Source organism: Dreissena polymorpha, chromosome 15 (assembly GCF_020536995.1).
Source record: "Dreissena polymorpha isolate Duluth1 chromosome 15, UMN_Dpol_1.0, whole genome shotgun sequence".
Classification (NCBI taxonomy): domain Eukaryota; kingdom Metazoa; phylum Mollusca; class Bivalvia; order Myida; family Dreissenidae; genus Dreissena; species Dreissena polymorpha.
The window spans coordinates 35,656,700-35,680,413 of record NC_068369.1 but is presented as its reverse complement, the minus strand read 5'-3'; the positions used below and the strand labels follow the sequence as shown (position 1 = coordinate 35,680,413).

The window sequence follows — 23,714 nt, the reverse complement described above, 5'->3', positions numbered from 1 at the left end:
GGTTACCGTTTTACAGTAATACACATTTACCCGTTCTATTGCTAGGGTCCACATTTACAAAGGTGAAGGTCGTATTGTAGCGATTTTCTGTGTAGAACACTCGACTGCCACTAAACATAGCGTCCATGTACGCTTGATTTAACGTGATAGATGGCAGTGCGTGGCTGTTAAATAACTGTAAAAGCAAAACTTAACGTTATATTATTTTTCTGATTCGCTAGTGCGTAAAGTGTCGTCCCAGATTGGACTATGCAGTTTACAGTCAGGGACAACGCTTTCTGCTTTTCTTGATTTTTTCGTTGTAATGACGTCTCTGCTTAGCGGAAATCCATTTAGGGCAGAAAGTTTTGTCCCTGATCAGCCTATGCGGACTGTACAGACTTATTTCGGAAGACTCTTAACGCACCACAAGCTTATCTCGGAAGACTTTTAACGCACCACAGGCTTATCTCGGAAGACTCTTAACGCACCACAGGCTTATCTCGGAAGACTCTTAACGCACCACAAGCTTATCTCGGAAGACTCTTAACGCACCACAGGCTTATCTCGGAAGACTTTTAACGCACATGGATTAAGATAAATCCGCTCTTGAAACTATGAAAGCCTGACCCTCTCAATGATTCCTTTGAAATTTATTTTATAAAATTATGAAAGTCTGAAATGTACGTAACGACACAAAGCAGCATTGAATTTCAGTTCTATAGAATAAAACATTTTTTAAATGATTGAAGAACGTTTTGAACTTTTTTCCAAAGTTTGAACCATTCATTTTATGATACATTTCAGCCATGCTCTTTGATAAAGGGGTTTACTGCATGTGCGTAAAATGTCTAATCAGGCTAATCAGGGACGACACTTTCCGCAAAACTTGATTTTTTATGAAAAAAATACTTTCTTAAAACGCAAAATATCATTAAAGCGAAAAGGGTCGTGCCTGGTTAGCATGTGCAGACTAAGCAATTACATAGCATGCATTGAATATATACGACAGTGATCCAGACACCATTATTTTCAATCATTTATATCAATATTGTTTCTGAGCCTTTGTTATACGTATTGAGATTGGAGAAAATATCAACTTAAATGTGTTTAAAACACATATAAACGTACACTTATAGTATGCCTTTGTCCGATTTTGCGTCTATGTTTGGTTCGTTGAAACGTGCTATACATTTGTTATTGGGATCAAATCGCGCGAAGGTTATATCCGCCTAGCAATCAGAAGGTCCAGGTTCGATCCCACCTCAGGAGGTTTTCTCGATATCGAATCAAAAACATCACGAACTAAATGTACCAAGAAAACCGACTCGATATTGTCTTAGTAAGTCGAAGGCTTTTGATGAAATCGAGCTGAAATATATATTGTTTAACTAACCGTGCAAAATTCTAGTGTAATGTAACCTACATTTCTATCCATGTCTGGTTCCGCGCTTATGTAACTTCTATGAAAGTTTGAGAGACTTGCAATAAACTTGGCACTGGGAATCAGCAGAGTGAGATTCGTGTCGTGGGAGTTGGACCACGTGTAGAGGTCGTCCACGTTCATTATCATGTCGTGAAAAGGCCTGAAATGAATTCAAACCACGTCACGTATTGCAACAAACTTCTGGACTTAAAACTTAGAATAAGACCAAATTGTAAGAATAAAATTAAAACTCCATATAAGTCTTCAGACAAACGTTAAATAAGATTTAGAAACAAGCCTTTAGAGTAAGAAGAAGGAACATTATTGAAATTATAAGGTTCTAAAAGAGCTTAAATGTTCATTATCCGTCCATTGATGAGTGTTTCGGAATAAATTTATAAAAGTAATTCACAATTAAAAACGCACAATTTAATAGATAAATACGCATGAAGTATCGCGGTGGCGTGATGTCCAATGGTCAATATCGCCTAAGATAGTACATATGAGTACCCCGGGAACTCTTAAGTACCCTAAAAATTACCCGCGGTACGGACAATTTACTTAAAAGTACCATGGAGTCTGGCCGAGTGCCAATATGCATATATTCTGTACCCGGATTACTACATTATAGTATACTTAAGAGTACCTGGGTTACTACATTGTAGTATAATTTAGAGAACCCGGGTTACTACATTGTAGTATAATTAAGAGTACCCGGGTTACTACATTGTAGTATACTTAAGAGTACCAGAGTTACTACATTGTAGTATAATAAAGAGTACCCGGGTTACTACATTGTAGTATAATTAAGAATACCCGGGTTACTACGTTGTAGTACCCGAGCCGACCAATTGAGCCAACGAAATAATGCCCGTGAAAACGACTCAATATATTTTCCAATAAGTCTTCCGAGATTATCTAGCTTCCTAAAAATGAAAACTTTTAAGCTAGAAAGGCGTACAAGAGGTTGTTGGTTTTCTCAATGGTTTCGGCGACGGTCCAGAAGGGGAACTGTAACAGCGTGTCCAACACGTGGATTATCCCGTTACTGCACCGGATGTCGGACCTGATGACGCTCCCACGGACATTGCCACTGATTGCAAAGACTGAAGGATGAGGAATAGAAGAACTCGTTACCAAACCATGCCGGTCAAAAACACAAAACTATAGCTCACTAATTTAGACACTCGTTTCGAAAAATTATGGCCACAATGACGAACATATTGCTCACTAATACAGACACTCGTTACCAACAAATGCTGGACAAAATGACGAACCTATAGCTCACAAATACAGACACTCGTTACGAAATATTCTAGGCAAAATGACGGACCTATAGCTCACTAATACAGACACTCGTTACCAACAAATGATTGACAAAATGGCGGACATATAGCTCATTAATACAGAGACACTCGTTACCAACAAATGCTGGACAAAATGACGAACCTATAGCTCATTAATACAGACACTCGTTACGAAATATTCTGGGCAAAATGACGGACCTATAGTCTCTTATACTGACAATTGTTACCAACAAATGCTGGACAAAGTGACGAACATATATCTCACTAATTCAGACACTCGTTACCAAGAAATGCTTGACAAAATGACGAACCTATAGCTCAATAATACAGACACTCGTTACGAAACATTCTGGACAAAATAAAGAACCCTTCGCTCACTAATTCAGAAACTCGTTACGAAAAATTATGGCTCAATGACTAACCTATTGCTCATCAATTTAGTGACTCGTTACAAAATATTATGAACACAATGACGAACCTATAGTTCACTTATTCAGACACTTGTTACAAACTATTCTGGCCACCATGACGAACCCAGAGCAGACTTATACAGACAATCATTACGAACAAATCCGACCACAATGACAAACCTATAGCTCACTAATACAGAAACTCGAAACGAAAAATTCGGGCCACAATGACGAACCTATAGCTCACTTATACAGAGATCGTTACGAAAAATTCTGGCCACAATGAAGAGCCTATAGCTCACTAATACAAACACTCGTTACGAAAAGTTCTGGCCACAATGACGAGCCTATAGCTCACTTATACAGACATGCGTTACAAAAAACTCTGGCCAAAATGACGAACCTATAGCTCACTAATACAGACATCGTTACGAATAATTATTGCCAAAACGACGAGCCTATAGCTCACTAATACAGACACTCGTTACGAAACATTATGGCCACAATGACGAACCTATAGCGCACTAATACAGACACTCGTTACGACAAATTCTGGCCACAATGACGAGCCTATAGCTCACTAATACAGAAAACTCGTTACCAACATAACTGACTTAAATCAAGAACCCTTAGCTCACTAATACATAAAACTCGTTACCTACAAATGCTGACTAATGTCAAGAACCCTTAGCTCACTAATACAGAAAACTCGTTACCTACAAATGCTGACTAATATCAAGAACCCTTAGCTCACTAATACAGAAAACTCGTTACCTTCAAATGCTGACTAATATCAAGAACCCTTAGCTCACTAATACAGAAAACTCGTTACCTACAAATGCTGACTAATATCAAGAACCCTTAGCTCACTAATACAGAAAACTCGTTACCTTCAAATGCTGACTAATATCAAGAACCCTTAGCTCACTAATACAGAACTTTACCTTCAAGTGCTGACTAATATCAAGAACACTTAGCTCACTAATACAGAAAACTCGTTACCTACAAATGCTGACTAATATCAAGAACCCTTAGCTCACTAATACAGAAAACTCGTTACCTTCAAGTGCTGACTAATATCAAGAACCCTTAGCTCACTAATACAGAAAACTCGTTACCTTCAAATGCTGACTAATATCAAGAACCCTTAGCTCACTAATACAGAAAACTCGTTACCTTCAAGTGCTGACTAATATCAAGAACACTTAGCTCACTTATACATACATTATTTTTACCAGGGTAAGTTATTGGCTGTTTCCAGTGTTTCCATGGTGGCATAATAATTGTGATTTTCTACACTCATTTCTTTGATTGTGCTAATGAATTATGCAACTAAGTATGTGCTTATATCTTTAATGAACAATACATTTGTAAAATGCCAAACAATCAGTTGACGTATTTGGGAGGTCATATATACCAGTTACTTTATTTAAGTCCGGTTTAGCGCTTTAAGTCTTACAAACTTAAAGTCTTGAGTTGCTGACTAACTTGATAAACACAAAAATAAATAAAGTAACTTGATATTAATGTTTGTATGTATATTCACTATAGCTCAAACTAATGAGACATATGTAATGTTTTACTGGTGATAAGACATATACAATTTCGTACACATGTTATTACCTTTCTCCTGTTCACGTAGATCAAAGAGCGGATCGCCTGTCAAGGATGAAAATTTCGAGTAATCACGAAACTGCTCCAGGAATAATGAAGAGCCGAAAATAATATGTGAGCGAACGATCTGAAATAAAAAGCATAATACGGGGTTTAATGCATGTGCGTAAAGTGTCAAGCAAGATAAGCCTTACAGTTGGCAGTCCGCACTGGCTATTCAGGGACGAAACTTCCCGTCATAACTTGATTTTTGCTAAGAAGAAACTTCCTTTTCACGAGAAATATCAGACAAGCGGAAAGTGTCGTCCCTGATAAGCATGTGCGGACTACACGGGCTAATCTGAGACAATACTTTACGCACATGCATTAACTGCTGTTTTTCAAGAGCGAGACTCAATGTATGGTTTGTATGGAACAGAGTCCTTTTGTATATCGTCAAACATAATGTAATAATCCTCTCACTTGAATGTTATATATACTGTTTAATTGATATTGATGCACATAAGTAATTACGATGCATTGTATGATTACATAGATTTACATATTCACATATATGTTTGTTTAGATCATTTTATGTTGGTTTATAGAAGTTGTTTTGGAAAAATATTTGCAGTTGACACATGCGTATTTACCGCTATGTAGTCTAACACTTAAGCTCAAAATCAGCTTTCGTCAAGATAAAGCAAAGATATTCCATATATCAATAAAGTTATATAGGTAATAAGTATTCGAACATGTTGCAGTAAGATGGGGTCTTGCAGCTTCTGAGCCCGATAGGCGGGTAGCAGTGTGAACGCGTCGTCACTGGGCACGAACATGGTGAACGTTTTACTCGTGTCCTTAAGGATTTGTTTCAGAGACGGAATGACATCGAGAATTCCAGCCATGACCCTAAAGAAAAATAGCAAACGTTGTTAAATAACTTTGTTTTTTATAAAATTAAAAGAAAGCGTACTGATACTGTTCGATACTTTCAGTGATATAACAATCAACTCGCATTATTAGTTTTAAGACAATGTCATATTAATAACGCACGTATTATAGATACCATTACTGATTAACGCTGCATTCAAACTACTTGACTTAAAAACGCTATCGAAGTGACTCAAAACATTTTCATTTTGATAAGATGTACAATTTACAATAGTCTCAACAGCTTAATGATTATAAGATCATGAAAACATATCTGTGCGCTTTGACAATGGATTGTTTTCCATCATATTTGTACGTGGATTAACGTCACAATTATTAGTAGTGTTTTAAGACATTCTTAGCTTACCCAAGGCCGGGTTGCACCGCCATTTCGTCTACAATGTTCCTGGTCGGAAGGTGCAGGAGGTTATCTGTGATATGTAAGACGCCGTTAGAACACCAGATGTCCTCGATGACTACATCAGCGCGAATCCGACTTCCGACTATGTACACACCTGGAAGTACAATTGCAAACCAGTCAACGATTGAAAATGACAAAATGAGTTTATAAAAATCAATGCCTGTGTCAATGGCCAAATTGTAATGACATGGTCAATATTTCAATAGCCATATTTCAATGTCACTTTTAATAGTCATAACTTCAATGTTATTATCAATGACAATGATATCAATGATATTTCCAATAGCCATAATTTCAATGGTTTAGTCAAAAGCCATAATTTTAATGTCACTTTTAAACGCCTTAATTTCACTGCCATTGTCAATAGCTATACTATCATTGATGTTCCCAATAGCAATAAATTCAATGACATTATCAATAGCCGATATGTGCATAGGTAATTATCATCCAATAAGTAAACCCGATAATCTACAAACCTTAAATTGACAACAACGATACATTGAGTCACATACATCTAAAGATTTGCTTCTAGCTCAACATGGGTTAAAAATTGATGTTTCTTGGAAACGTTATACATTGGAAATCTTTTTTTTGACTTGATAAAACTCATGTAAAGTGTGTTTAATATGCAATGCCCTAAATCATTTACAATGATATACCCGCTAATTTTCATGGTATATCTGAATATCGGAACACTGTTTATATGGTGCTATGTTTAAGACAATACCTGTCTCGGTTTGATGCAGTGTGATAGTTTTGCCCGCTAACGTAGGGACCTCCATCTCGCCCGTTATCTGGGTAGAGCTCAGAATAACCCCGGGTACAATCGATCCATGCAGCGCCTTAATCAGAGAAATACATTTAAAACTTAAGTAGGGTTGGGTATAAGGAGAGCATATACTGCCTTGCTATATGAGCTAGCTTAAATTCTAGCGATGCGGTAGAGTATCAGGCTGATTAAGACCCGGGAGGTCCCGGATTCAATCCCGATTGTGGTTTGGATTTTTCTGGCTGGGTTACATTGTCGCCCAACGTTAAAACCCACCATGTGTGTCAGAACTCCCTCAAATGTCGTGGTGGTAGGACATTCGTGGAAGAATTTCGCAAATTGAGGGAGTGTATATTATTGTTAGGTCTAAGCTTATACTGCCTTGCTATATGAGCTAGATTTTATAGCAATGCGGTAGAGTTTCTGCCGGATTAAGAACTGGGAGGTCCCGGGTTCAATCCCCAGTGTGGAAGAGATTTTTCTGGCTGGGTTACAAAACGATGTTACATATTATTATGTATCATTTTGTATCTTGCATACACACGTGTGTTGCAATGTGGCTGATCAAGCGGTCATCTTTATTTAAATTAAAGCGTCGTCTATAATGCATTTTTGCCATTGTAAACCACCAGATGTGAGCATAAGCAATACAGAAATATGCAAAGGCGTGCTAAATAACCTTATATTAATAAAACATAACAACAAAACTAAACGTACTATTTCAAAAACATAAAACTGTTGTATTATTATAATCGCTTGTAAAGAGTTTGACTTGTTAGCAAAATGTAACACTCACACACAGCTTTACTTTATTCTTAAATAACGCCTGTTCACTCAGAAAACTGATTGCAATATTGTCCAGTAGAAAACAATACTCAAACAATGCAATATCTATGCGTATTTACTTCGAGTATCAAATTGTAGTTGGCCGTAAAATGTTCGAACGTGTCGCTAGGGAGATTGTTCAAGGCAGCGTCGCTTATCAGGAACACCGTCATGGGTCCATTTCTTGTAGCGTTCAACGTCGCCATTAGGTCATGGTTCTTGCTAATCAATTGCTTCATATTGCTATAACAACACAGTCAGTATTATTTATTATATGGAATCAATAGACATTAAGTGACTAAATCTCAACATTTAGTTTACTTTCGGTATGCTTAGCTTCGAAGATAAACAATCTGAAACTGTACCAACAGGGAAAAAAAAGCATATTTAAGGCAATTAACCGATTTCAAAACTTTTTTACACAGCAAATAAATATGTCGGACACGGGGCATCAACCAGACACACAAATGCACGTGAATAAAGCCGAAGTCATCGCATTGGAACAATCAATTCAAGCCATACGAAGTTTCAAACGTTTTTATACAGATACACATACAATATCGGAAACACTAAGCAAAGAGATATTCCTTTTATCTGGTCTAACAGTACCCAAACACAACACAAGTTAATAGCGCCCGATTAGTCATTGTCAACTCGGGTACTACTTATAAGTACCCCGGGTACTCTAATTATACAACAACGAACTCCGGGTACGGAAAAGATACTTTAAAGTTGCCAGTCAATATAAGACTGTACCCACGTTTTATTCCCGCCAACAATCCGATGTAGTTAAATATTACGAAAAAAACATTCCTCAACATGCTTTTTTTTAGTATAAATGTCGTTAATAAAGAGGCCATTTTTCAGAATATTGACATAAATATGAAAATAATACAATTAAAAAAATGACCCGACAACAACCAATTTAGTGTTAGTATTCCCGGGAACTGTTAAGTATATTTTTCGTACCAGCGAAACAATGTAGTATACTTCAGAGTACCCTGGATACTTGTAAGTAGTACCCGAGCCGACAATGACCAATCGATCTTTAATAGCGTACACCTTTACGCAAATAAGAACGCAATGTACAACACTGGAAACCTAACACATGCTACCAGCGCATACCGCCATATTGGTGCACAAAGGTACCATGTGACATTGAAATAAGAAGGCAGATGGTACCTTTTTGCACCAATAGGGCGATACCTTTTTGCAAGTAAATCACTGACCTCAGCTGGTTGTTTCCCATTATTGCGTCCCAGATGGTGAAGTCACGCTGGAAGAGCACACTGTTGACGAGATGTATGACGCCGTTGGTGCAACCGATATCCGGCGTGGTCACCTTGGCACGGACACCACCGCCTTCCACGTACACGACTGAGGAGAGGTGGAGAAAATGATATTTAGTGTAAACCTATTTATTTTAGCTCGAGTGCATAACAAGCCTTACGCTTATTGAAACGCTCTCTATTAAGTTCCTGGATAAATACAGTAGTTGCTGACTTTGGTGGAGGTCTAAATAATGCTTATAAAGTGGAGATCGAACCCATGACTTCCCGGTCGCACCACGCTTCGGCGACATTTTAAGAAAATGATATTCGATGCCGGATTTTAAGACGACCCTATCTTGTCAGCATACTCAACACACGTGTATTGTTTGATAGCTCATTCTTTTTTTAATATCAGTCCATAAAAAGACTTCGTAAGTCAGTATATAAGTAATCAAGTCCTTCAAGCTAGTATTATTTCATTTAGGTAGGAAATGAATAACTTTAATACATGAGAACAGTTTAATTTCAACCACATTCTATTTCATAAATACGTTTCTCTCAACAGTCACTGTTGTTGCGATTGAGATTGTTGTCATTGAGTCTGTGATAAATGTACAGTTCTGTACGAAATTAAAGTGTATGTATTGTTTCAAAAGCAATGACAGTACCAACGCTTTATATATAAACATTTGTAAAAATACGTGAACATATTTATATACGAAATAATGTGTATACAGATATTTGCTTAATGCATGTGCGTAAAGTGTCGTCCCACATTAGCCTTGCAGTCCGCACAGGCTTATCTATGAAAACAACTTATGTATTAATTGGATTTTTTAAAAGAAGATACATTGTTTAAAAGATAAAGAACATAATAGCGGAAAGTGTCGTCCCTGATTAGCCTGTGCGACTGCGCGGGCTAACCCCTGACAACACTTTACGCAGGTGCATTAAGTCTTTTTTTCCCAGGACGAGGCTAATCAGTATACCATTTTGAATCTTCTTCACGGTCAATATTGCGCCGTCTGCGGTCGTAAATGTTTCCCCGTCTTGGAAAGAATCGATGTCCCGCTCTGCATACATAATAAGGTGGTCCCGGAATAACTTAAAGAAAAGCATACCGATAATGTTTGGTGTGATAAGATAATTAGTCAGTTAATAACATGTGTTTGGTGTGATCAAATAATTAGTCAGTTAATAAGATTTATACACTCTGGTCATACAAAGTTTGTTAACGAATTTGTTGTGCATTTTACTTATCGTTTGTTTGTTTAAATACATTTCATAGCACGTGTGTATGCGTTAAAACAAATGTTCACATTCGGCAACCTTTTTCTACCGTAGAAATTAACTTGCACCCAACTATAAAAGTAACAGCAAAACTCTTAGATAAATCAGACATCTATCAAAAAGCACGTAAAAGACAGTGTAGAAGTAATATAAAATGACATTTAATATGTGTACTATTTCCGTTTAACATTAAAATGCATTTACATATGTATGCATAGTATGCAGTTATTTTCAATTGTCTACCATGTAAAATTGTTTATCATGCATTAGTATCTACTATATATATTAATCTGTTGATGAACGGTGTGCATCGGGATGTCCTTGACAAACACATACATATTGACGAGGTAAAGTAAATGTATAGAACGGAAACAAATGGATTCTCATAGATGTCCATGAATATTGAATGTTCTTTTTCGTACAGAATGTATATCGTGAATTATGAGTTGATACAACGATTTCTTAAGGGAGTGACGACAGTGCGACAATACGATGGCGACAGTGCGATAGTACGTTGGCGACAATGCGATAACGCGATGACGACAGTACGACAACGCGATAGTACGATGGCGACAATGCAATAGTACGATGGCGACATTGCGACAATACGATGGCGACAGTGCGATATTACGATGGCGACTATGCGACAATGCGCTAGTACGATAATACGATGACGACAGTGCGACAATACGATGGCGACAGTGCGATAGTACGATGGCGACAATCCGATAATACGATGACAACAGTACGACAACGCGATCGTACGATGGCGACAATGCGATAGTACGATGGCGACATTGCGATGATCCGATGGCGACAGTACGATATAACTATCGCAGTGTCGCCATCGTACTACCGCGTTGTCGCAATCGTACTATCGCATTGTCTCATTGTCACCATCGTATTATCGCATTTTCGCCATCGTACTATTGCACTGTCGCCATCGTATTGTCGAACTGTTGCCATCGTATTATCGCGCTATCGCATTGCCGCATTATCGCCATCGTATAATCGCACTGTCGCCGTCGTACTATCGCACTATCGCATTGTCGCCCTCTGGATTTTAATGTGTAACCACGATGGCCTTAACGGTATTCCGTAAAAAGTAACATTACTCACCCGAGAAACGTGAGTCCCATTATTGTCTATTGAATATTGTTTATTTTGTGGCAGCTTTGCAAAGGCGTCGTCTGTTGGCAGGAACAGCGTCATATTGCGTGTTTTATCCGTGAGTTTGGTCACGATTTCCGCGTCCAGACTGTGAAGATTGCCTTGTATAAAACTGCAATAGACATTGCTTTGTATCAAACTGCAATATAAGATTGCCTTGTATAAAACTGCAATGTAAATTGCTTAAGCATAAATTATTGTGGAGCGCGTTCTTTTTTTAATAATCGTTTATGAACAGTTATTTTTCATAATGGTTTACACGCTCTACGCGAAACATGTGTTTCGTATGGTTAACATAGTCATAAAAAGTGATTGTTTCAAAGATTTTTTTAGATAGCATATATTTATATCCACGTTTTCTATCTTACACTTTATATACTCGATGTTATAACAAGTTACTCGTCATCGATATTTACGAACGATAATGTTATCTGGCATTCATGTAGCATGATAATTCGGTTATTGCCCTTGATAAAGAAGTTCGCATACAACAGCTTGTTTGCTTATCCTCGGTTTGAGAAAACTGCACTTAATGCATGTGCGTAAAGAATCGTCCTAAGTTAGCCTGTGCAATTTGGAAAGGCTACTCAGGGACCACACACCCCGCTTTAATTAGTCCCGGTTCATTAGCGGCAAGTTTCCTCACTGATTAATCAAGGACGACTCTATACGAATATGCATTTGAGCGAAAAAATTTCAGAACGAGATTCTTGGTAAATAAACCCGGTTACTTTACATTAACGAAATAATTGCAATGTGCGCTTCAAGTTTATACAAAACCAGACCCGATTATACATTATATTAAGATAGGTCATACACTACCTTATCTTTTGTTGATGTTCGATTGTCTGCCACAAGTTTCTGAACACAAAGAAAAGCAGGTCGTCGATTACGTGGATGACCCCGTTCTGTACCGGGATGTTCGGCTGCACAACACGGGCTCGAACCTTATTGTTCGACACGTACACTGTAACAAGGCAAGGACGATTGAAATTATTTAAGCTTAAAACAGTTTGTGAGAGCTTGGTTTGTCCCCCTTTGATCATAATCTATCAATATAGACAAATGAATATTTCAAATCTAGTTTAAATGTTTATTTAAATCAGTTGGATTAAGGCACATTGTCATGATATAAATATATAAATAAAACATGTGTGCATATAGTGCGTAAAGTGTGGTTCCAGATTAGCCTATGAAAATATGCAGAAAAGAAAAAATACGATCAAAGCTGAAAGCTAATTTGGGACGGCGCTCATTTATTCGAACATCTATACAGTTGTTGCTAATTGCGTTTTTAAATTACTAAACAGCGAAACAGAGGTCTTGAGTACGTATTGAATTTAAAGTGTTTTTGTTGTTTTGTGTCTGTTTGTTAACTTATTTAAAGCTTATACCATCGGATCCAACGCGGTAAAACTTCAGTATGCCCGCCTTTGCAGGGTAGTTGGAAATAGTTCCCATCCTGGGGATATACACGGTTTCGTTCTCGATCGTGTGGGCCCAAAATACCTACAACTCAAACAAAGCTATTCGACAATCTTCTGCGAAAATTGGGCTTATTGCATGTGCACAAACTGTCGTCCCAGGTAAGCCTTTGCAGTCCGCATAGGCTGAACAGGAACGACACAATCCGCTTTTATGATATTTATCGTTTAAAAGAAGTATTTCATAAATGAAAACTTGTTATTGTAAGAAAGTGTTTTCTTTGCGAAAATCCAGTTTAGATGTAAAGTATCGTCCCAGATTAGTCTGTCCAGATTGCGCAGGATAATGTTGGACGACACTTTACGCAAATGCATAAAGCCATTTTCTCCAGGACAAGGTTCAATAAATAATACCAATACGTTTTCAACAGTCATTCTTCATCTTTTTACCAACATTTTTACCGTTTTATTTAGTAAAATTGTTCAATCATAACTTAAAACAAACGTAATGAATTAGTGTTACAAAACTTGGTTTCTACAACAGCCATGCAAAATGTACTTTGATAAATGCGAAAATAAATATTGTAAGTTTGCGTTTTAAATTGTGTCTTGATTATAGTTCAAAATACATGTAATTGTCGCCCTGTGCGCACGTTTGTATAGCAAACGTCTTCATGATTTGATTTATAAGCATATGAACTGGTCGTGAATACAGTTTAATTTACTTATATTATTCTCTAAAGTAACATAAGCCGAATGTAATCAATAGAATCAGACATAATATTTCTAAAATGCTAGAGCCTACCTACGATTGCTGTGACAAAAGCTCGATTGGTCAGTATCGGCTCGGTTACTACTTCACTGTACCCCAGGTACGAAAAATATACTTAAACGTTCCCGGAAATTCTAACGCTCAATTGGTCGTTGTCGGCTTTTTTCAAATTAGTTATGTTCATATGTATGTCAATATCTTGTAAAATTGCCTCGATATTATAGATTGTCATGATCAGAAAGAATGTTGAGGCAGGTTTTCTTGAAAGAGAATTGTGTTTCGTTTTACGATTTGGGGCGGGAATAAATCTCTGATACAGTCTTAATTGGCCGGATACTTTTCAGTATATTTTCCGTACCCGGGGTACATTTAGTATACTTAAGAGTTCTCGGGGTATATTTAAAAAATACACGAGTCGACAATGGCCAATCGAGCGTGTCAGAATGGTGCGAATACACTAGACGAAAACGAGTTCTTACCGATTTCAGCAAAGCCGTATCATTAAACAAAATATCCTTGCCAAAGTCCGGCATTATGTTGATGTCGGAATCATTAGGAGCAAACACGGTGAAGCGATTCGTTGAAGAGTTCGTTGCAGACTTCAGTTGCAAGTCTATGATAGATGCCAACCTAATTGATCTGTAAGATAAATCACAAGTACAGAATTTATTCATATATTCATAATATACAAGCACAAAATATGAAATTGACACAGAGAAGTCCATTGTCAACAGAGTATACAAACTAATAGTTTTAGAAACACACTTATAAATATTAAGTCAATGATAGAAGCCGTCGCAATTAATCTGCAAAATAAATACCAAGTCAATGATAAATGCCAACCTAATTGAGCTGGACAATGAATACCAAGTCAATGATAGATGCCAACCTAATTGAGCTGGACAATGAATACCAAGTCAATGATAGATGACAACCAAATTGAGCTGGACAATGAATACCAAGTCAATGATAGATGACAACCAAATTGAGCTGGACAATGAATACCAAGTCAATGATAGATGACAACCAAATTGAGCTGGACAATGAATACCAAGTCAATGATAGATGCCAACCTAATTGAGCTGGACAATGAATACCAAGTCAATGATAGATGACAACCAAATTGAGCTGGACAATGAATACCAAGTCAATGATAGATGCCAACCTAATTGAGCTGGACAAAGAATACGCAATGCTTTAATATGACGTAACTGTGTAGTATGCATTGTGCGAGTTTCAAAAATGCATGTATAATATTATAATAGGATTGTCCCATACTGCGGTTAACATTTGAAAATAAAAATACGCATACAAAGTTACAAACTTTGCTGACTCATTTCATGTCAAAATGGTTATTTCTAAAAAAATAACGGTTGATATTGTTCGTATTTTTTTTAAGATTTGTTTTTACCGTCAGATTTTGAGGGATAAGTGGAGTTTCCAAACTCTAACATATTCCGAAGTACTTCTATTACAGGAGTGTAACATAGTTATATATTCACTTATAAAGTATGTACAATATTCGAACGTATTATGTTTATGAAAGACATGTGTATGTATTTCTAATATAAATACTGAAAATGCAACAATTGTGTCTCTTGCATGTGAATTGCCGAGTTTGTGTGAGGAAATATTTTTAAGCGTGTTTCGCTTAAATAGAAAGCTTGAATTCAACTTACTAGAAGGCAATGCATATGGTCTTAAATCTGGTAACAAACCGTCTTAATTTTTTTTTTTTAACTAAAATAAAAACTATTAAATTTGTATCGCAAATATTCCTCGATACGGATCATTGTGATGCAGTTTATAAACCTGTATCTAATGAATGTCTGGAAAACATTTGAAATTACACACAATAAAGAACCCAATCTTACAATCTCATTTGTTTTCCGCAATTTTGCACTTAAGCAAAAACTCAAATGTGTCTTTTATATCCTGAAAGGTGCTTTCAGACACTCGTAATATCCCTTTTATTGCCCGCAGTCTCGTATGAGAAAGCGTTGCTAAACATTTTATTGCAAACAAGGGGGATAATCGTGTTAAAACGTTTGATAATGAAAACCAAAGCAATCCTTCCTGACAACAAGACGTTTGAGCAGCGGCGCTTAAAATAATATGTAAATCTGGCGTTGCAGATACTCGTAAGTTAATGGCGGCGTCCAATTTCCAAATTACAGACACTTTTACAGATCCATTTGTAAATTTGGTCCGATTTGCCTGCGATAAGCGAGTTTGTTCCGGAGTGTGTTGGTGTATTTACATTTGCGATACTGCTATTATTTAGTGGCTGTGCCATCAGTTGATTTGAATTATAACAGTAGGGTTTGGTAGTTGAAAAATTAATTAAATGTTCGTTTAGATATTATTTTTAAGCGATTTAATTAAGAGGTTCAAATTCTATAAAGCTATACATATATAACACTTTCCTGGCGTTTGATGTTTATTTATTTGAGAAATACATCAACACAAAATCACGACTTATGCTATAATTAATATATTAAGTAAATCAAACAGGATACCAAATTAAGTATAATGAAAACGTCAATATAGTATTATGTTACCTTTTGCATAACACAACATCCAAAGTAGAACGTTCCTTAGTTTAACTATTTCAGGCATCGGTACATACAAGTTTTTAACATGTTTGCACTTTTAAAGAATCACAATTTTAAATAATAAATAATTCCTTCATTAAATAATCAATGGGAAGAACTGGCAAATATGCAATCGCATTTGAAATTACGTCTAATCTTCACATATTAGAGGTCGCTGAAGTGGATATTGTTGACGTTTAACGATCTGAACATCACGGGTTCGATCCACACTGTGAGAGTTTCTTTAGATCTCCTCCAGACACGCAAAGTATTGGTTCTACTAAGGATACGGACATGAAAGCGTTTTAATAAGCCATCGGCTACCAATGCAAGCGAGCTAAATAATTACATAGAAGTTAAACTTATCTTTACAGAAAATGCATGTTCTTACTGAAATGAAAACCTCTGTATGTCCGGATGTTCCAGATAATCTGCGACCGTCTTGTTGGACTGTATTGGTATCAGAAACCTGTCCACTAGGTGAACTATACCATTGCTAGCAAGAATGTCTGCGGTCAGAATCCAGGCTCCGTTGACAGTATGTACCTTTATCATAAGACATGTACAAGAAATGTTAACTGCACAAATTAAAGTTGAGCCTCGCTCAGGGAAAACGGGGCATAATACATTGGCGTAATGTGCCGTCCGCAATGGGACGACAATTTCCGCCTTTAAGGGTTTTGTCGTTTAAAGGGCGTTTTACTTGGCGAATATCCAGTTTAGGTGGAAAGTGTCGTCCCTGATTAGCCTGTGCGGATTGCACAGGCTGATATGGGACGATAACTACGCACATTATTTAAATCCCGTTTTCCCGCATTGAAGCTTATTAAGGGAAATGTAGAAGTTAGTGTGCTTACAATTCGTTTTACGCAGTCGAAATGGAAATAAAAAAAGTAATAATGAAGCTTTGTTAGCCGAACAATTAGTGCTATTTTTACATTATACGTTGACGATTGAAGTATTTAAACTATTAAAATGAGAAAAAATAGATTTCATGGACTGAAAAATTACATTTGCACATTTAGTTAAATTCTTATTTTGGCATGTATTCTAGTAATACAATACGATTCTACACCGTACTCCACTCAGCATTATGGTCTTATAGTTGATTCGGTGTGTTCAAAATTAGTATTCAGCGTTCAGTGAGAGGTGGCACGCTATGCAACAGGGATTTATTTAGAGTTTGCTTACTGAACGAAAGACAAAATCAGGGAACAACAATCTAACATCGAATACTCCCCGTTATTGATTTAATCGAACACTCTTCAAATGTTTGAATCAAATCACCTTAATCCATGTGTTCAAAGTGTGGACATACCAGTACCAATGTAATGTAACCGATTTTCTCCGTAAACCGTAAGCTTTTGATTCAATCGAGCTAAATAAACGATCCTCGGCCTCGGAAAACCGGGTGTAAAGTGTCGCAAAGATGCGACACTTTGTTGTGCGCAAAATGTTTCCCAGATTAGCCTGTGAAATATTAATCAGGGACAAAACTTTCCGTCTTTAAACAAAAATACAAAAGAAGCGGAAAGTTTCGCCCCTGATTAGCCTGTGCGGATTGCAAGGTTAATCTATGACGACACTTTACGCACACGCATTAAGCCCGCATTTCCCAAAGCCTGGTTCAAGTGAGTCTTGAGTTAAAAGGCCGTCACTTATAATCGAGTCTCCGTAGTTGTAACTTCCGAAGAACAACTTACAATCGAGTCTCCGTAGTTGTAACTTCCAAAGAACAACCGCCTCTGTCCTTCTAGAGGAGTCATCGCGGATTTCCTTGAGGACATATCAGCTACATTCGTTACCGATTCCGCTAAAAACACGCAGGTTCATTAAGATAACTGGCTGTTCTGTTTCCATTAAAGTAACATGAATACTCAAAATCAACGAATATTTCGGAAAATATTTCGTAAAATAAAGTTAACCTTAAAAACGTAAGTGTGCCTTATAGCAATTGCCAACATTTAAACACTAGATGGGGTTGGTAAACTAGATTTAATAAGATACAAAATGCTCAATTTTATTTTTAGTGCGAAAATATAGTCCATGTTAATTTCCCGACACGATATCCGAACATTTACGAACGAACGCAAAAGCCAACGAAGGACGGGCTTCGGGCAGCGTCGGAAGAACGACGTATTCATGAGAACTATGTCGTGCTTCCAAAGCTGCCCAAAGCCAATCTCGCGTTCGCTCGTCTTATGCCGCATTAAATCTATGTTACCATACCACTTCTAGCGTAGAAATATTTCCATACGGAAAATTGATTTATATGTATGAACTTTATTGTACGAAACTCCCCCGCGTTATTTTTCCATGTCGACTGATGTCGGCATTCATCGTAGAGTGAATTTGAGTCTACACGGATACATTCGTCACAATGCGGTTCACTTCGTTTCTTTCGTTAAAATGGTCGATTTTCATTGGACATTGTAGGTATACTTATTGTTGTGTTGACATGAAACGTAGGGCGAGTATTACGTTTAACGTTTAATAAGTGCTTGCTTGGATATCCGTTAGGCCGGTAACTTTTATGAATGCTTTCTCGGATTTCCATTTGGTAATTGATTAACTAGGAAGCTTTACGTGATATGATACAGTATGTTTTAATTATTTCAAAAATTTTCCATTGTCCGATCAACAATACATGTAACTATGCTAAACAACTGGCATTTAATCACCAACCAATTTATCATGTGCGTTTGTTCGTTATACAATTAAAACGCCATCATGTATCAGTCTGTTATTGTATTTCAACATCTTACAGCTATAACCAGTCGCATGCAATCAACGAATAAATCACCCCGAACACCGACAATGACGTTAATCAATATACATACACGGAGGGACGATTATTACATATAACCTCCGGGATTGTCCATTATGTAAATATCTGAATTTCCATTCCGACCAGCTGTATTGGTCGCCACAGGACACGGAACGAGTCATTCATAGCGCAATGCCAAACAAATTGTCGCTATTTGTAATGTGTGCGCACGTTCTGATTTATAGCGCAATCCCAAACTAATTGTCGCTATTTATAATGTGTGCGCACGTTCTGATTCATAAGCGCAATCCCAAACTAATTGTCGCTATTTGTAATGTGTGCGCGCGTTCTGATTCATACGCGCAATCCCAAACTAATTGTCGCTATTTGTATTGTGTGCGCACGTTCTGATTCATAAGTGCAATCCCAAACCAATTGTCGCTATTTGTAATGTATGCGCACGTTCTGATTCATAAGCGCAATCCCAAACTAATTGTCGCTATATGTAATGTGTGCGCACGCTTGATTCATAAGCGCAATCCCAAACTAATTGTCGCCATTTGTAGTGTATGCGCATGTTCTGATTCATAAGTGCAATCCCAAACTAATTGTCGCTATTTATAATGTGTGCGCACGTTCTGATTCATAAGCGCAATCCCAAACTAATTGTCGCTATTTGTACTGTGTGCGCAAGTTCTGATTCATAAGCGCAATCCCAAACTAATTGTCGCTATTTGTAATGTGTGCGCACGTTCTGATTCATAAGCGCAATCCCAAACTAATTGTCGCTATGTGTAATGTGTGCGCACGTTCTGATTCACAAGCGCAATCCCAAACTAATTGTCGCTATGTGTAATGTATGCGCACGTTCCGATTCATAGAAAATCCCAAACTAATTGTCGCTATTTGTAATGTGTGCACACGTTCTGATTCATAGAAAATCCCAAACTAATTGTCGCTATTTGTAATGTGTGCACACGTTCTGATTCATAGAAAATCCCAAACTAATTGTCGCTATTTGTAATGTGTGCACACGTTCTGATTCATAGAAAATCCCAAACTAATTGTCGCTATGTGTAATGTATGCGCACGTTCTGATTCATAGAAAATCCCAAACTAATTGTCGCTATGTGTAATGTGTGCGCTTGTTCTGATTCATATCGCAATCCCAAACTAATTGTCGCCATTTGTAGTGTGTGCGCACGTTCTGATTCATAAGCGCAATCCCAAACTAATTGTCGCTATTTGTAATGTGTGCGCACGTTCTGATTCATAAGCGCAATCCAAAACTAATTGTCGCTATTTGTAATGTGTGCGCACGTTCTGATTCATAAGCGCAATCCAAAACTAATTGTCGCTATATGTAATGTGTGCGCATGTTCTGATTCATAAGCGCAATCCCAAACTAATTGTCGCTATTTGTAATGTATGCGCACGTTCTGATTCACAAGCGCAATCCCAAACTAATTGTCGCTATTTGTAATGTGTGCGCACGTTCTGATTCATAGCGCAATCCCAAACTTATTGTCGCTATTTGTAATGTGTGCAAACGTTCTGATTCATAGCGCAATCCCAAACTAATTGTCGCTATTTGTAATGTGTACGCATGTTCTGATTCATATCGCAATCCCAAACTAATTGTCGCTATTTGTAATGCGTGCGCACGTTCAGAATTAATATCGCAATCCCAAACTAATTGTCGCTATTTGTAATGTGTGCGCATGTTCTGATTCATATCGCAATCCCAAACTAATTGTCGCTATTTGTCATGTTTGCGCACGTTCTGATTCATAAGCACAATCCCAAACTAATTGTCGCTATTTGTAATGTGTGTACACGTTCTGATTCATAAGCGCAATCCCAAACTAATTGTCGCTATTTGTAATGTGTGCGCACGTTCGGATTCATAGCGCAATCCCAAACTAATTGTCGCTATTTGTAATGTGTGCATACGTTCTGATTCATAGCGCAATCCCAAACTAATTGTCGCTATTTGTAATGTGTGCGCACGTTCTGATTCATAGCGCAATCCCAAACTAATTGTCGCTATTTGTAATGTGTGCATACGTTCTGATTCATAAGCGCAATCCCAAACTAATTGTCGCTATTTGTAAAGTGTGCGCAAGTTCTGATTCATAAGCGCAATCCTAAACTAATTGTCGCTATTTGTAATGTGTGCACACGTTCTGATTCATAAGCGCAATCCCAAACTAATTGTCGCTATTCGTAATGTGTGCACACGTTCTGATTCATAGCGCAATCCCAAACTAATTGTCGCTATTTGTAATGTGTGCGCACGTTCTGATTCATAGCGCAATCCCAAACTAATTGTCGCTATTTGTAATGTGTGCACACGTTCTGATTCATAAGCGCAATCCCAAACTAATTGTCGCTATTTGTATTGTGTGTGCACGTTCTGATTCATAGCGCAATCTCAAACTAATTGTCGCTATTTGTATTGTGTGCACACGTTCTGATTCATAAGCGCAATCCCAAACTAATTGTCGCTATTTGTATTGTGTGCACACGTTCTGATTCATAAGCGCAATCCCAAACTAATTGTCGCTATTTGTATTGTGTGCACACGTTCTGATTCATAAGCGCAATCCCAAACTAATTGTCGCTATTTGTAATGTGTGCGCATGTTCTGATTCATAGCGCAATCCCAAACTAATTGTCGCTATTTGTAATGTGTGTACACGTTCTGATTCATAAGCGCAATCCCAAACTAATTGTCGCTATTTGTAATGTGTGCACACGTTCTGATTCATAAGCGCAATCCCAAACTAATTGTCGCTATTTGTAATGTATGCACACGTTCTGATTCATAGCGCAATCCTAAACTAATTGTCGCTATTTGTAATGTGTGTACACGTTCTGATTCATAAGCGCAATCCCAAACTAATTGTCGCTATTTGTAATGTATGCACACGTTCTGATTCATAAGCGCAATCCCAAACTAATTGTCGCTATTTGTAATGTATGCACACGTTCTGATTCATAAGCGCAATCCTAAACTAATTGTCGCTATTTGTAATGTGTGCACACGTTCTGATTCATAGCGCAATCCCAAACTAATTGTCGCTATTTGTAATGTATGCACACGTTCTGATTCATAGCGCAATCCCAACCTAATTGTCGCTATTTGTAATGTGTGCACACGTTCTGATTCATAAGCGCAATCCCAAACTAATTGTCGCTATTTGTAATGTGTGCGCATGTTCTGATTCATAGCGCAATCCCAAACTAATTGTCGCTATTTGTAATGTGTGTACACGTTCTGATTCATAAGCGCAATCCCAAACTAATTGTCGCTATTTGTAATGTGTGCACACGTTCTGATTCATAAGCGCAATCCTAAACTAATTGTCGCTATTTGTAATGTGTGCACACGTTCTGATTCATAGCGCAATCCCAAACTAATTGTCGCTATTTGTAATGTGTGTACACGTTCTGATTCATAAGCGCAATCCTAAACTAATTGTCGCTATTTGTAATGTGTGCACACGTTCTGATTCATAAGTGCAATCCCAAACTAATTGTCGCTATTTGTAGTGTATGCGCATGTTCTGATTCATAGCGCAATCCCAAACTAGTTGTCGCTATTTGTAATGTGTGCGCACGTTCTGATTTTAGCTATACGGACCGCTTTAGTACGGTTTATACTTCAAGCGTTTTTGTGGTGCAGTTGTTTTTAACCCATTTATGCCTAGTAGACTCTCCCATCCTTCTAAATTGGATAAATTTATTTCCAAAATTAGGGATTTCTAGTATACTTATTACTTTATTTAGAATATTTCTTACAGAAATTCCTTTAAGCAAGCAGCGCAGACCCTGATGCGGCGTCTTATCAGGGTCTACGCTGTTTGCCAAGGCCTTTTTTCTAGGCGCTAGGCATAAATGGGTTAATGTTGCTATATTTGTTTAATTTCTACATACACTTTGCAATTTGCAATATGAGTACAACTAAACGTTTTTGACATACGAATCGGTATACTCGCGCGGTCGTTGTAACATGACACAATTTAAATCGAGCAAACGTTACCATGTTTTATAAAAAAAAAATCAGTTTGATGGTATTAAGGTTACTGACTTAACTTTAACTTCTTATTATATGCAGTACACAATAAATATGTTGTTTCTTTAGATAAACGGAAAATAAATACAATACACGTAAGACATATATCATGAAGGAACAAATCGATTTAATGCTGTACTTAAAATACGTATTACGTCAGTGAAAACGATTACATGCATATACAATTCATTTACGCTGATTCCTTTATTTAATACAAAAATCGAGACATATCTTAAAGCTTCATGAACTCCTAAAGTTATTAAAGATGCGTACGGTCAGTGTCGTGTCCACTAATGCTGTGGCTGTGTCGTGTCCACTCATATTGTTGCTAAACAAAGTGGCATTACATATGAGCTGTGCTCTGTGAAAAAGGGGTTTAATTCGTGTGCGTTAAGTTTCGTCCCAGATTAGCCTGTGAAGTCCGCACTGGCTAATCAGGGACGACACTTTCCGCCTGAACTCGATTTTTGCTAATAAGAGAATCTCTACAAATGAAAAATATTATAAAAGCGGAAAGTGTCGCCCTTGATTAGCCTGTGCATACTGCACAGGCTAATCTGGGATGACTCTTTAAGCATTTGCATTAAACCCCCTTTTCACAGAACACGGTCCATATTAAAATACTATACATATTTTTACCCAAAGGAATGCCCAAACAATCACATCTAAATCGATAAATCGGCGG

General features: G+C 37.4%; 1 protein-coding gene across 7 annotated transcripts in view; it reads right to left on the bottom strand.

Annotated features, from left to right (window-relative positions):
• Positions 1-23,714, bottom strand: part of LOC127860706 (fasciclin-1-like) — an 84,222-nt gene that overhangs the window by 10,722 nt on the left and 49,786 nt on the right. For all 7 annotated transcript variants that reach the window (XM_052398965.1, XM_052398963.1, XM_052398964.1 and 4 more), the window contains exons 4-19: positions 17,888-17,997; positions 16,576-16,730; positions 14,070-14,229; positions 12,789-12,903; positions 12,217-12,361; positions 11,344-11,506; positions 9,924-10,038; positions 8,893-9,040; positions 7,744-7,906; positions 6,797-6,911; positions 6,016-6,163; positions 5,471-5,627; positions 4,746-4,863; positions 2,367-2,511; positions 1,406-1,565; positions 31-175 (exon numbers count right to left, since the gene is read on the bottom strand). In XM_052398965.1, coding sequence (XP_052254925.1) covers positions 31-175; positions 1,406-1,565; positions 2,367-2,511; positions 4,746-4,863; positions 5,471-5,627; positions 6,016-6,163; positions 6,797-6,911; positions 7,744-7,906; positions 8,893-9,040; positions 9,924-10,038; positions 11,344-11,506; positions 12,217-12,361; positions 12,789-12,903; positions 14,070-14,229; positions 16,576-16,730; positions 17,888-17,997 — 2,262 coding nt within the window. The remainder of the gene's footprint in view (positions 1-30; positions 176-1,405; positions 1,566-2,366; positions 2,512-4,745; positions 4,864-5,470; positions 5,628-6,015; positions 6,164-6,796; positions 6,912-7,743; positions 7,907-8,892; positions 9,041-9,923; positions 10,039-11,343; positions 11,507-12,216; positions 12,362-12,788; positions 12,904-14,069; positions 14,230-16,575; positions 16,731-17,887; positions 17,998-23,714) is intronic.